General features: G+C 41.7%; 1 protein-coding gene across 2 annotated transcripts in view; it reads right to left on the bottom strand.

Moving 5' to 3' along the window:
- The window catches only part of pcsk5a (proprotein convertase subtilisin/kexin type 5a), a 30,340-nt gene extending 18,446 nt beyond the window's left edge, over nucleotides 1-11,894 (bottom strand). For both annotated transcript variants that reach the window (XM_069514063.1, XM_069514064.1), the window contains exons 1-14: nucleotides 11,742-11,894; nucleotides 9,718-9,822; nucleotides 8,033-8,203; nucleotides 7,740-7,883; nucleotides 7,360-7,436; nucleotides 7,014-7,102; nucleotides 6,734-6,906; nucleotides 6,323-6,529; nucleotides 5,179-5,279; nucleotides 4,956-5,059; nucleotides 4,521-4,641; nucleotides 4,103-4,291; nucleotides 2,392-2,528; nucleotides 2,126-2,248 (exon numbers count right to left, since the gene is read on the bottom strand). In XM_069514063.1, the coding sequence (XP_069370164.1) occupies nucleotides 2,126-2,248; nucleotides 2,392-2,528; nucleotides 4,103-4,291; nucleotides 4,521-4,641; nucleotides 4,956-5,059; nucleotides 5,179-5,279; nucleotides 6,323-6,529; nucleotides 6,734-6,906; nucleotides 7,014-7,102; nucleotides 7,360-7,436; nucleotides 7,740-7,883; nucleotides 8,033-8,203; nucleotides 9,718-9,822; nucleotides 11,742-11,891 (1,891 nt within the window). In that variant the 5' untranslated portion in view covers nucleotides 11,892-11,894. The remainder of the gene's footprint in view (nucleotides 1-2,125; nucleotides 2,249-2,391; nucleotides 2,529-4,102; nucleotides 4,292-4,520; nucleotides 4,642-4,955; nucleotides 5,060-5,178; nucleotides 5,280-6,322; nucleotides 6,530-6,733; nucleotides 6,907-7,013; nucleotides 7,103-7,359; nucleotides 7,437-7,739; nucleotides 7,884-8,032; nucleotides 8,204-9,717; nucleotides 9,823-11,741) is intronic.
- Nucleotides 11,895-12,269: the final 375 nt, after the last annotated feature.

The raw sequence follows: 12,269 nt of genomic DNA, 5'->3' as shown, positions 1-12,269 counted from the left end.
AAGTGTAAATAATAGACCTTAAATAAAGGTAGACATCATGATGGCTACCAAAAAGTAAAGCCAAATCATATCAATCGCCCCCTGGTGGCTGGCTCATAAACCCCACCTCCTCTGTTGATGGATGGGACATGGGCCAAAAAAATAAAAATAAAAGCACCTAATCAAATACATTTTTCTCAATGATGGTTTCTGTCATCTTAGGTTTTTCTTATCGCACTGATGTTTGTTCAAGAAAAATGCAATTTGGTCCACGTCCAATAACATGGAGGAGGCAGTGTTTATGACCTATTCTAGAGCCAGCCACCAGGTGGCGATGGAGATGTTTGGCTCAATGTCGTCCATCTTTATATAGTCTATGTTGTTGAAAAACACAAAAACATGTATAACCTTTCATGTCTCTCCACGCTCATTAAACTTTCACTAGTGGAAAAAATAAGTCAACCCTTGAGTTTAATCACCAGTCAAACTTCCTCTGGCAGCAATGACTTCAAACAAGAAACTTCAGGAAGCTGCAGCTCAGACCTGCACATTTAGTTCAGGGGTCTCAGGAGCTCAGTCATATTGTGGAGATTTCTGGTGTGAACGACTCTCTGGAGCTCATTCCACAGCGTCTCCGCCGGGTTCACTTCTGGGCTCCGAGTCCAACAGGAGGACTTTCTGTGTCTGAAGTCATTCTGTAGCAGATTTACTTTGAAGTGCAGTGTTGAGTGAGTGTCAAGGTGCTCTTTGACAAACTTCAGACGAACAGTGGAGTTTGTTTGAGCAGCAGCAGCTTCCTCTGAGGTGTCGTGCTATGACCAACTTGCTCTTTGCAACCACGCATCATGACAGTATGTGCGTGACCTATGATGGAGTCGTGAACAGAGATGCTCACCAGCTCCCTTAAGCCCTTAGCTTTAACTCTGGTTAGTTGGTTTTTTTTTTTGCCTCATTGAGCATTCTGCATTTTGCCTTTAGAGCTAACTTTAAATTTGTGCGACTGTGGACTGATGAATATCTAAACTCTGTTACCCTTTAGCTTTATGCAAATCACCAATTCTTGATCAGAAGTCTTCTGAGATCTCTTTTTAGCCGTGGTTCACATCAGCTGAGGCTTCGTGAGAATAACAAACTAGAAACGTTGGAATGTTTTTAAGTCAAAGTAGCTGTAACCCAAACCTCCAGTCGGCTTTCTTTGATTGGACTCCAGGTTTGACTCCAGTTAGCTCCTGTTGATGTCATTAGCCTCGGGACTCACATGTTTTTACCAACCTACACAGTGAATATTTGTATTTTTCTTATTCACATCGAACACAGCATTCAGTGATTTGTGTGTAATTCATTTGATTTGTTTAGTTTTACAACTTAGGATCTGACTATATTACACCTTTATATTTATATTTATATAAAGTATCCTTTATTTATTCTCAGAAAAACCAAAGTCATATTCCTTAGCCATAGCAAATGAAGCTTATTCTGATTCTGATATTTTACTGTAATGATTCATTCGATACTAATTAATTTGATAAAGTACAACAACTCAGCAGAAACTTGCTGGAGAAAAAGGTGACGATCCCTTCTAAAAACTTTTATTTTTATGAAAGCTTTTAGAATTGATTGACTTTAATTACACTGACTAATCTTATTAATTTATTTGATGATAAAACGTTTTAATTAATCTATTTTCTCTGCTCATGTTCATGAATCTTGTTCTAATCTCACTTTGTAACACTGTTAAGAAAAATGCTATAAAAATAAAGTTTCTGATGATTATTATTATTGTTATGATTAATATTGGCTTTAAATGTCTTGTTTTGCTGAAACAAACATGATGCTAAATGATACATCACATATAAAAGCAGAAATATTGTCACTTTAGAATCTGAAATCAGAGAATATTTAGCTTTTTAAAAATAAATTTCCTTAAGAATTGCTGGGATACTTAATTATTATTAAATCAGTGGTCAGCTAATCAATTGTGACTAATAGTTTCATGTCTGCATCGTTTATTTGGACAATTGTATAGAAAAACGATTTTAACAGAGCTTACTAACTAATCTAATATGCACTGTAAATCTCCATTACAGTAAAGTACATTTAGCTGCTGTTTGAATAGTCAGAGCGTTATTCTGAGTACATGACTCACCACTGTATTCTTCAGTGAGGTCACTATCTGTCAGCATCTCCGCTGATCGGGCTCGCTCACGATGCGCGGGGTACGGCTGCTCTGCGGTGCCATAAATCAGCAGGGACCACTCCTTCAGCATCCCTGAGAAACAACAGAGCAACAGAAAGAGGGCGAGATAACAGGTCGGTCCCACGAGGCCTGGACTGTATTTTAGCTGCTGCTCTAGCTGAACTTCAATGCCATTGTTTTGTAATACTGAGATGTTAAGAAGAGTAACAGCAGACCTAGTTCAGCGTTGTCTCTCTTCTGAGAGGGAGTATCTTTGATTTTCAACGTCCATTCCCCGGCTGCCTGCTCCCCCCAGCAGTGAGTCGTCATCAATTCCCAGTTGTGGAATCCCTCTGTTGAGTCGTCGAGAGGCCTAACACGAAACATTACATAATCATACTGGTGCTAAAACTACTACAAACATCCTTTTTATTACTACAACTACTGCTGCTTCTACTAATACTACTACTACAGTGAGAATTATTCACACCCTTTACTTAAATAAAATAATAAGGCGTAGAAATGTAAAAATGCTCTGTTTTTAAAAAAACCTCCACATCCAGTTGTACTTATTTAACAGAAGATTATCAGCAAAGTGTAGGAATAAATACCAAAAGTATTGATTTTGTGTTTTTTTCCAAATAATTATTACATAAAATACTAAAAGTATATTCCATTCATATTCTTATGTATGTTGATGTTGCGAAATACTGTGAAAACTTAGTTAGGATGTTGTACTGCAATTAGGATGTATATATTTCTACATGCGACTAAGGTCATGTTTTCATTTGATTATTGTTTATTTCAAGTATGACCTTTTTCAGATTAAGATATTTTTACATGACAGTGACTTATTCAGACTAATGTCCGAACCTGGTTAACATCAGAACATTGGTGTCCATGTAAACATAGTGACTGACATTATCGCCTTAGTGTTTAGCAAACAGATGCTTATTTACACATCCAACAAATACAGAGAGACATTATCATTCATTTGGAGTCATGTTTCTGGCCACCCGACAACTTTAAATTCAATATTCACTCTGTTTTCTCTCCTCCAACTCCCGAGGGAAATACCAAGCTCTTTAGCTGCTAAATGCTCCACTGTGTTCACCAGCTAGATGCGAAATGTGATTATCTGCTGTTTGGTGCAGAGCAGGTAGGGTGCAGTGGGTTTTTATACTTTTTTTTAAACCTGTTGTGGCTGGAAATTAAATTGGTGACAGCAGAGAGTGAACGAGTAGCGTAGCAAATTCTAAAACCAAAACAACGAGCTGAAAGACCACAAAACACTCTGTAGAGTTAAGGGGAACTGCAGAGTCGTGATGATTCTGTGCAGGTTTCAGATCACACATCAAAAAATTTGAATAGAGAAGCTTTAAGTAGGGCACATGAGCAAAAGCACATGGCAAGTTAGTGCTTTAATTATCTATCAACACTTTGTTGCACTCTACATGTTAGATTGTGGTTTATTTTTGCTGAAAGTGGCAGAAAAATGCTAAAAATTCATTTGGCCACACACACTCCCTTTGAAACACCATGTGAGGAGAGCTCTTGCACTTTTCCAGTAGTAGTTGCCAGAATCCAACATTTTATCTCCCTAATGGGACAAGTTGCCAAACTGAAGGATTCTGCGTTGCACTCTAGAGTGGCTATAAAGATAAATGACACTCATATGTCATTTATCGTCCCGATGGTTACATTTAACAGGTTCATGCACTCCTGCCCTCCATTGCTTTATTATTACACCGCCTTCCCATCAATAAAAAAGTCCAGCAGATGTCTAATCAAAATGGAGCAGCCAAATCAAGGATCTCAAGGTTGTTGTTTTTTTAAATAGATGCCTATTGAATAAAGATAACTCATGATGACTATATGTAGAGACCATGTGTTGAAGCTACCAGGGCATGGATGATTATTGTTGGAGGAAACATCGGTCTCTGTTACCTGTTAGCTAGCAGCTGCGACACTGTGCCCGAAGGTGAAGTGAGCTTAATAGAAAGGTCGCCGCGACGGCCATGAGTGATGGTAACACGAACGACGACATGCTCCACATAAACAACCTGCTGCCGGGGTTCGGTGGAGCAGCCCGTGGCCTCATAGGTGGACGTCAGCACCGAGCCTGGATGAATGGCTCTGTCATGAGACGGAGAGGAGAATAAAAGAGACGCTGGCTGAGAGAAGAGAGGAGGCGGAAAACAGAGAAGCATGAGAGTTACAGGGAGAGGTGGTGTAAAGAAAGTGATGCCTAAAGAGTGTGAGAGGGATCTGTGTGAGAAGTGAGAGAGACATAAATAAAGTGTGATAAAAGAGGAGGATTCGAGGGAAGCCCTAGAGTGGAAGCAGAGATCTCTTGGTGTGATACCTGCCCGGCTGGATGGGAGCCTCCTCTGCACACTCGTGCTGCGAGGGAACTTGCTTCCATCGCTCAGCCTCCTTCACCAGGCCCTCAGCATCCAGCAGGCCAAAGCCGTACAGGTGGCTCACTGACACACAGACACACACGCACATTAGATGGGGCTTCAAAGACACTGCAGCTTTAAAAAGATTTCACACACTCCTGGGACTTTCTCAGCGTTTATCACTGTTCTGCTCACAGGATCTCATTAGTTTCATGCTCAGTGTTTTATAGTCTCCTTAAAAAAAGGTCTGAGAGAAAATTTACCAAAATATGCTTATCTCTGCTCATCTCTTTTATTAGAAGTTTCGAGATGATTGCGTCAAAAAGATTATTGTTCACATTCTCTAAACTCCTCTAAAAGAGGAGGGGAATTCTGCAGAAATCTGATGGGAATAATACCTTCGTATCCGGCTCCATTAACGGCCCAGTCAGGAGCAATGAGATGATGAGCTTTTGATGTGCGAACGATAATGTGCTGCATATCCCTCCAGGTTAGTGAGGGGCTGAGAAAAGGTCAAACGGAGCACAGCATCATACTCTCATCACCCCCATCAATTGGAACACGCATTGATTTGAAACTGTGCCTGCATGTATGGATTTTATGTGTGTGAGAGCTGCTTACTTGGCGTCCAAAGCAAGAGCGATGACACCTGCAGCCATGGAGGAAGAGAGGGAGGAGCCAGACTGAGCCCAGCGACAGCTCTGCTGCAGGCCCAGCGTTATCTGTCGACGGGTTGCAGTCGTCACATTGTAGGATCAGAGAGATTTTGCTACAGTGTTTCTATGTATTTCAATGTATGAGATCATTTAGGAATTGAGTTGATTATTTGCATTGTTGCACATCAATGACCAGGACTGAATGCAGAGTAGAGATGCAGGAAGAAGGCAAAACATCTGAAAACACTTTTAGCATAAATAACTTATTCAGATTTACATATTTCATGGTAGGTTAATAAAATGTTTCATTTATGAGTCTTTAATGATAGAATCATTTTCAAATATCACCTGGCTCATAGAGAAAACTTGTAGGAAAATAGAAATGTCCCTTAAAGGAGAAACATCATTTAATCCAGAGTTAATATTCATTATATTGAATAATGTTTCACACAGATACAACTTCCATGCAAAACTTGTTAAAGTTTCCAAAAGATTATTTGGGTTATAAGTAATATTATATGGTCATTTGAGGTTTACGAGTTAAATAAGTCAAAGGTTATTCATTGAATAAAGTAGAAAAATATTGAATATAGACAAAAATAAACAATTAATTTGAGTTTGATCAACTCAGATTATTTCACTAGCTTTCGTTTAGCTCCACTTCCACCATTCTGTGCACAAGTGAACTTTTTATCATATCATCTCTGTATATGATCCAATTTACATTATATTATCATTTATTCCGTGGTACTGACTCAGTCCTGCAGTGTAGTGGTAAATGATGCTAATGCTCTTCTAATGCTTTAATGCCAGGCTAAGTGCATGTCACTGTCTTTGTACGTGTGCACAATGACAAGAATGTGGAATCTAACCTCTAGTTTCATCATGACAGAAATAAACCCAGAAACACTGCTCCTCAGACCGAGACTGAAGCATGAGCGCCTCACACAATAACAGTAACAGGAAGTGACTTCTATCTTCATTAAAGACTTAATGGCTTTATTGGAAGGGGAACGAGCAGCCTTAATCCTTGTTGTGGTGAAGATGGGTCCTGGATCTTAGTTAATATTTGGAAGACGTTCCTTGTGTTCATCACAGCCTAGACTCACCATCTCCTCTGCGTCTCCACCAGTGTAAGCTGTCGCCAGCGTGGAGGCACACTGCTCCAGGTAATCTGGCCGGCTTCCACGCCAAGTGCTGCTGCTGATAGAGATGGTGTAGATACTGTTGCTGTAGCCGTCACAGGAGCAGTGGTCACCTCTCTGCCCTCCGTTCCCCGAAGCCCAGACGAAAACAGAGCCCCTCCCCTGTCGGCCCTGAGATTAATTGGAGGAAGCCGAAAGAGTGATTAATTTATTAATGATATTTGCAGATTGATGAGGAGAGAACGATAAGCCCTTGAAGTAAATATACAGCCGCAGGTAGGACGCAGACATAAACAAACACACACAGTCAACAAGACACCCCCCCCCTCTCTTTCACACAAAAACTCTCTCTCTCTCGCTCTCTCTCCCGCTCACTGTTTTGACGCCATTCTGTAAAGCGAGATGAGTCAGAGGCCCTGGTCCCTCCAAAGTGGCTCCGTCATCCTCTGGCCCCCAGCTAGCTAAGTAAATATCAATATACTGAGGTCTGAAGCTCAGAGAGTGGGCCTCTATGATGTCTGTCACATCTCCATCCAGCATGCGGATGCCTACAGGTGAAGAGGGCAGATGATAAATGTTTGAGAGCATTATATATAAGACTCTGACCTCCAAAAGTCCTTGGGCGCACTAGTTTCATGCCGTCACATGCACTCACCGCCTATCCGTGCATGGAAAGAGACTCCAACCGTGCACTCAGAGTTATTCGCAGTGGCAACAACCATCCCTGCACACTGAGTCCCATGGCTTCGGAGAAAGGAGGAGATCATCAGAACATGAGGTTAGATGCATATGCATGAGGAGAAGACAGGCTATTTCCGTTACATCAAACCAGTGAGAAGACAGAATTCAGACTGGGGAATTTGCATATCCATATATGCACGTAATTACTAGGGGGAAAATGGAAAGGAGAGGTTGGCGATAATTAAAAGTTGAATTACGAGTTGAAAATGGAGATGGAAAAGCAGGTGCGAAAGAGAAATCTAGAAATAAGAAGTGCTCACGAGTTATCAGCGTCGCCTGAGTGATCCGGAGAGGGATCTGGGTCTTGTCCATTCACATCATAGCTGGCGAGAGGATCCTGAAACAGATGGATAGTTAGTAGCGGCACATAACAAGATGCCAGAAGCTATCTGTCTCTGTTGTATCAGGCAAATCACAAAGAGCATTATTCACCAGTCCACTCCACAGTTAAGTGGATCAGACGTTTAATGTCCATTCCAATACTCTTAGCCGGCCTTTCCAAACCTTTGGCCCAAATGCTCTGCCTCGACCGCCTTGCAATATCTGTCTCAGCTCTGTGCTCTTGCACCAAGAGCTCTGCCAAATTGCTTATGATTAATGTCTCCTTCCCGAGAAGGGCGTCCCATCCCGGGGCACTTACATAATTTGGCTTCAGATCCGGATGCTCTCTCTCAATGCCATCATCTAGGACAGACACCACCACACCCTTCCCCGTGTAGCCCCTCGTCCAGGCCGCCGCGATGTTCATGTGAGACAGGCAGCCTTTGGCCTCGCCGCTGCAATGCTGTGGAGCAAACAGTGGCACATCCAATTCAGCCCGTGGGAGTAAAAGAATGAACTGGGGTCTATTTTAAAACTCTTGTCTGTCTGGGTTTATGTGTCTTTGATTCAGACAGGAGCTTAGTAAATAAAATAAAAAAATATCTGACTCACAATGTACCACAGGCTGTTCCACACTGGGTCATTGAAGCGCAGTGTCTGGGTGTGGCTGGACAGAGTCCAGGCAGCGGGAGGGCGTTTGGGTTTCATGTCTGCTGAGATGTGACTTGCTCTGGAGTTCCTCTTGACTCTTCTCTGGACCACCTGCTGCTGGAGCCATTCCACCTTAAAAAGGAACCACACGGTCTGTTAGCCTGTGTAGATTCTCTGTCATCCAGGTCATGGTAATCACTGGTGGGTTGAGTCGAGGGCAGCTGTACGAGGCTGTAGACGCTTGGAGCTGTTTCACCTCTCATCCAAGATGCTTCTTTGGTCGTGTCAGACGAGCGGGAAGTCCCACGCATCTAATCTCAGTACGGTCGACCCCACAGACGTTAAATGTCAAGTGTCTACATCCAAGCCCAGCTACCCTCGATCCAACCCTCCTACACTGGCGTGTAGCTAGCAGCATGGCCCAATGGATGTCAGTGTAGGTCTGTCAGTTGGTTGGATGATTTGTTTGACACTTTGGTCCAGAATGAAATATCTCAACCAACTATCTACTACTATTACTAACATTCATGGTTCCCAGAGGATGAATCCTACTCATTTAGATAACACCATGACTTTTGATTTCAAAGTTTATCTCAGAGGCTGTTTACTGTATAAAGATGGATGACATCACTGCTCCCCAAAAGTGAAGCCAAAGCACCTCAATCTGGCTGGTAGCAGTAAAGGTCATAAATCCTTCCTCCTGCGTGTTAGTGGCTGGGACATAGACCAAATTAAAAAGTCCACGTTCAATAAATCTTTTCCAAAGATGGTTTCTGTCATTTTAGGTACTTCTTATCACACTGATATGTTAAGGTGCTCATTTGTCTGGTTCCTTCGCAGACTCTGGCTCGATGACAGGGTTCATATGCAGGTTAATTTGGCTTCAAGACGTATGAAGACGTATTGTCCATCTTTATATAAACTTTATGGTTTATCTAAATAATGTCTGAAATTTACTCTGACATTTTAGGACGTCCCCTCCCTCAGCAGCTCACAGTCAGCCACCGTCGTTCCAGAGAGAACCTTCTTATCTTGGCAGGCCCTTTGGTAATTTACCACGGGCTCTGTTAGCTCTAGTGTTTCCAAACATAATTCCTTCCAGAAAATAACATTTGGTGTCAGGATTGAAATACAGCTGATATTTGTTGCTGCAAATTGGTCTGACTATAAAACAGAATATATTATGAATACATATTTTATTGGGCACTTTAACAACAGTGCTGCCTCACTGCACTTCAGGGTTCTTATATGTGCATCTATATCACCACATTTTAAATTAAATATACATAAATAAGTTTGTGTGTAATGTTGCTGCTTATCTAAATCAAACCCATCACAACCCTGAACATCCTGAACACTTCCTGTGCAGCAGATCCTGTTACAAGTGTTCCTTCTTTTTGAATGTGTTCTTTTATTCCGAGCACATTTTTCTTTCTTCTATGTGGATCTTATCATTTAGATGTGATGTGTAACACTGGACACTCTGGTCCATCGTGTGACGGAGAGGAGTGTGTGTTTTTGTGTAAGAGGGGCCAACACATATGAGTGTGTGTGTGCTCACGTGTTTGTATCAGTAGGTAGGGAGGGATGTGCAGCTGATTAATAATCCAGCAGAGTCTCCCAATCCTCGTATCCCATTACTATACCTTGGTCTCCTTGGCAACGCTAACAGTCACCTCTTCGTTGGACACACTGGAGCGCTTCACTGTCTCTTGATGGCGAAATCTGTAATAACGCTTCAGGTCTCCAATCTGTTGAAACAGACGTTAAAATCACCTAATTGAATTTGTTTCCAAGTGAAGGAGAGCTGCTCATCCTGCTCCGTCACTGTGCTAAACATCATGTTAAATTATGAAGCCGCCTCTGGCGTCTTTCATTCAAGTGGCTACATGACACCTGTGATAGTTTTTCAGGCGAAGGTAACCTGAGCCACATGACTTCAGCCACACTGCTGCTCATGTGTGTCATACATTTGTGTGTGTGCCTTTAACACCATGATGTTGGCAGATTATTAAGAGGCCTGAGACGCTCCGTGTAATTTATGTTGTGCTGTCCACTGTCTGGGACTGACAAGAATAAGTTTGGTCTTAATTTATTCCCTGATGCTTCCTGTCGGGAAATTTGCTCTCTGATTTCTGTCTATTTTTTATTTTTATTTCAAAGTGTCTCTCTGGTTCATCTCCCCCACAGTGACACATAGACCCAAGACCTGCAACTTTCATTACAGCACCTGTCCCGAGGGAGCGGGTGCGTTGAATTTTATGGGCCTGGCCTCTAAACCTTGCTCCGGTTTTATTTATTTTCTTTATTATTTATTGATTCCATTTTTTATTCGGCCATTCTGCCGGTGCATTGGGCGAGTCTGCTCTGATTGGTTTCGGTTTTTATTTCTTTTGTGTACATGAGCACTGACAAAATTCTTTGCAACCCTAATTGAAATGGCAATAAAGCACTGGTTGATGGTTCTTCAGAGTTTAACAGTTTGTATAATTAATATTATATTGTTGAGGTCAGGCTGCTGAGATGGAGGTCAAGAGATGAGAGAACAAAAGACATCTCTGGATGTTTCAGAGACTTGTAATGTAAATGAGCAGCTGCTGACTTCTGACATAAAAAGTTCTCCATGACGCCGTAAAAGAGACCACATTGAGTCTGGATGATAGTCCAACTTCATTTTGCTTTATGTTATAACCTTTTATTTATATTTTGAACTGATATTATATAATTGAGATAAACCAAATACTTTGACAGTCAAACATTTTGAAGAAATCTTCACAAAATGTCATTTATGGCACTTAACTTTGAAGCCCATGGCAATAATCAGATTCAATCTTGTGATTTTCAGCCAATCAGCTAAGCTGTAAAAGATAGAAAGGCTTATTCAGTCTTTTTATTTTCACGCCTGGACTCCTGCACTCCTGTCAATCTTTAGTGTCTCAGCTTTAGCTAGTTAAGTATTCCGCTGTTTGCATGTTAACCAACACCAAGCGTAAAGGCCCATATCTCCCCGATTCTTGCCTCCCTTCACTGGCTGCCAGTTCAATTGAGGATGGATTTTATGATTCTTTTTAAAGTTCAGCACAGTTATATTAAGGAGCTACAAACCCCCTGTGCTCCAAGCTGTAATCTAATATCGTCCAACTAACACTTGCTTCCAACAGTTCCTTTAAGTCAAGGCAGGTAACTAAGGGTGACCACGCTTGACGATCAGGACGCTCTGAAACTCCTTATGTGAGCAAATTCGACTTGTCAGCACTTTACCTGTAATTAAATCATTCTTTAAAACATATGTTTACAGACTTTTAATCATAAAAAAGTGGATTTCAATATATTACATTTATTTTAACTGTTATTTATTGTTATTATTGTTTTATCCTCTTGTGCAACACTTTGTAACTTTGTTCAGAAAAGTGCTATACGAATAAAGCTTATTTTATTAAATTATTATTGTTATAATTATTATTATATTATTACTCCTGTGTATTGTCACATTGTTTGTTGCCTTGCTGTTATTGCTGATGTCTCTTAGTCCAAACCAAACAGAGATAGACTGAGAATTAAACAAGACAACAATTAAAAATCAATAATGCAAAAGATTGTTGTGTCCATGTCTGCAGCTTGTGTGTGTGTGTGTGTGTGTGGGGGGGGGGGGGGGGGGGATCACACGTACCTGACCCATGTTGGTGAATCCATATTTCTCTGCAGTTCTGTTCACATAATGAAAGTCTCCTCTTATTCTAATTGCCCAGTCGTTGGTGTAGACTCTGGCATGACCGAGCTGAAAAAGCGCCAACAAACACAGCGTCAGTGAACGCACCATGGCCGCAGGTGTGGAGGCTCCCAGCACTTAGTCGGTGCCCAGGTGTGTCATGCGGCTTGAACGCAGCCCGGGATGTTTCTCATGGTGGAAAACTGTTGAGAAACTGCTGCAGAGAAACAGAGGAGGTGAAGAGCAGGAGAGGAAGGAGAAGCTGAACCCGTGAAGACTTGACTCCTTCACTGGGAACAACCTGATATCCAGTGACTGCTTCAACATGGCAGCCACGGATCAGATATACACATGATGACGATCCGAAAAAACAGCGTCCTCATCTGCATTTAGACTGAGCCGCAACACACACACAACAGGAGAGAGCAACTTTCATCAATGACCTGACTGTGTGAGGAAGTGTGAGAGGTACACACACAAACACACACC

Source organism: Paralichthys olivaceus, chromosome 18, assembly GCF_024713975.1.
Source record: "Paralichthys olivaceus isolate ysfri-2021 chromosome 18, ASM2471397v2, whole genome shotgun sequence".
NCBI lineage: Eukaryota > Metazoa > Chordata > Actinopteri > Pleuronectiformes > Paralichthyidae > Paralichthys > Paralichthys olivaceus.
This window is presented reverse-complemented; position numbering and strand designations above follow the sequence as displayed.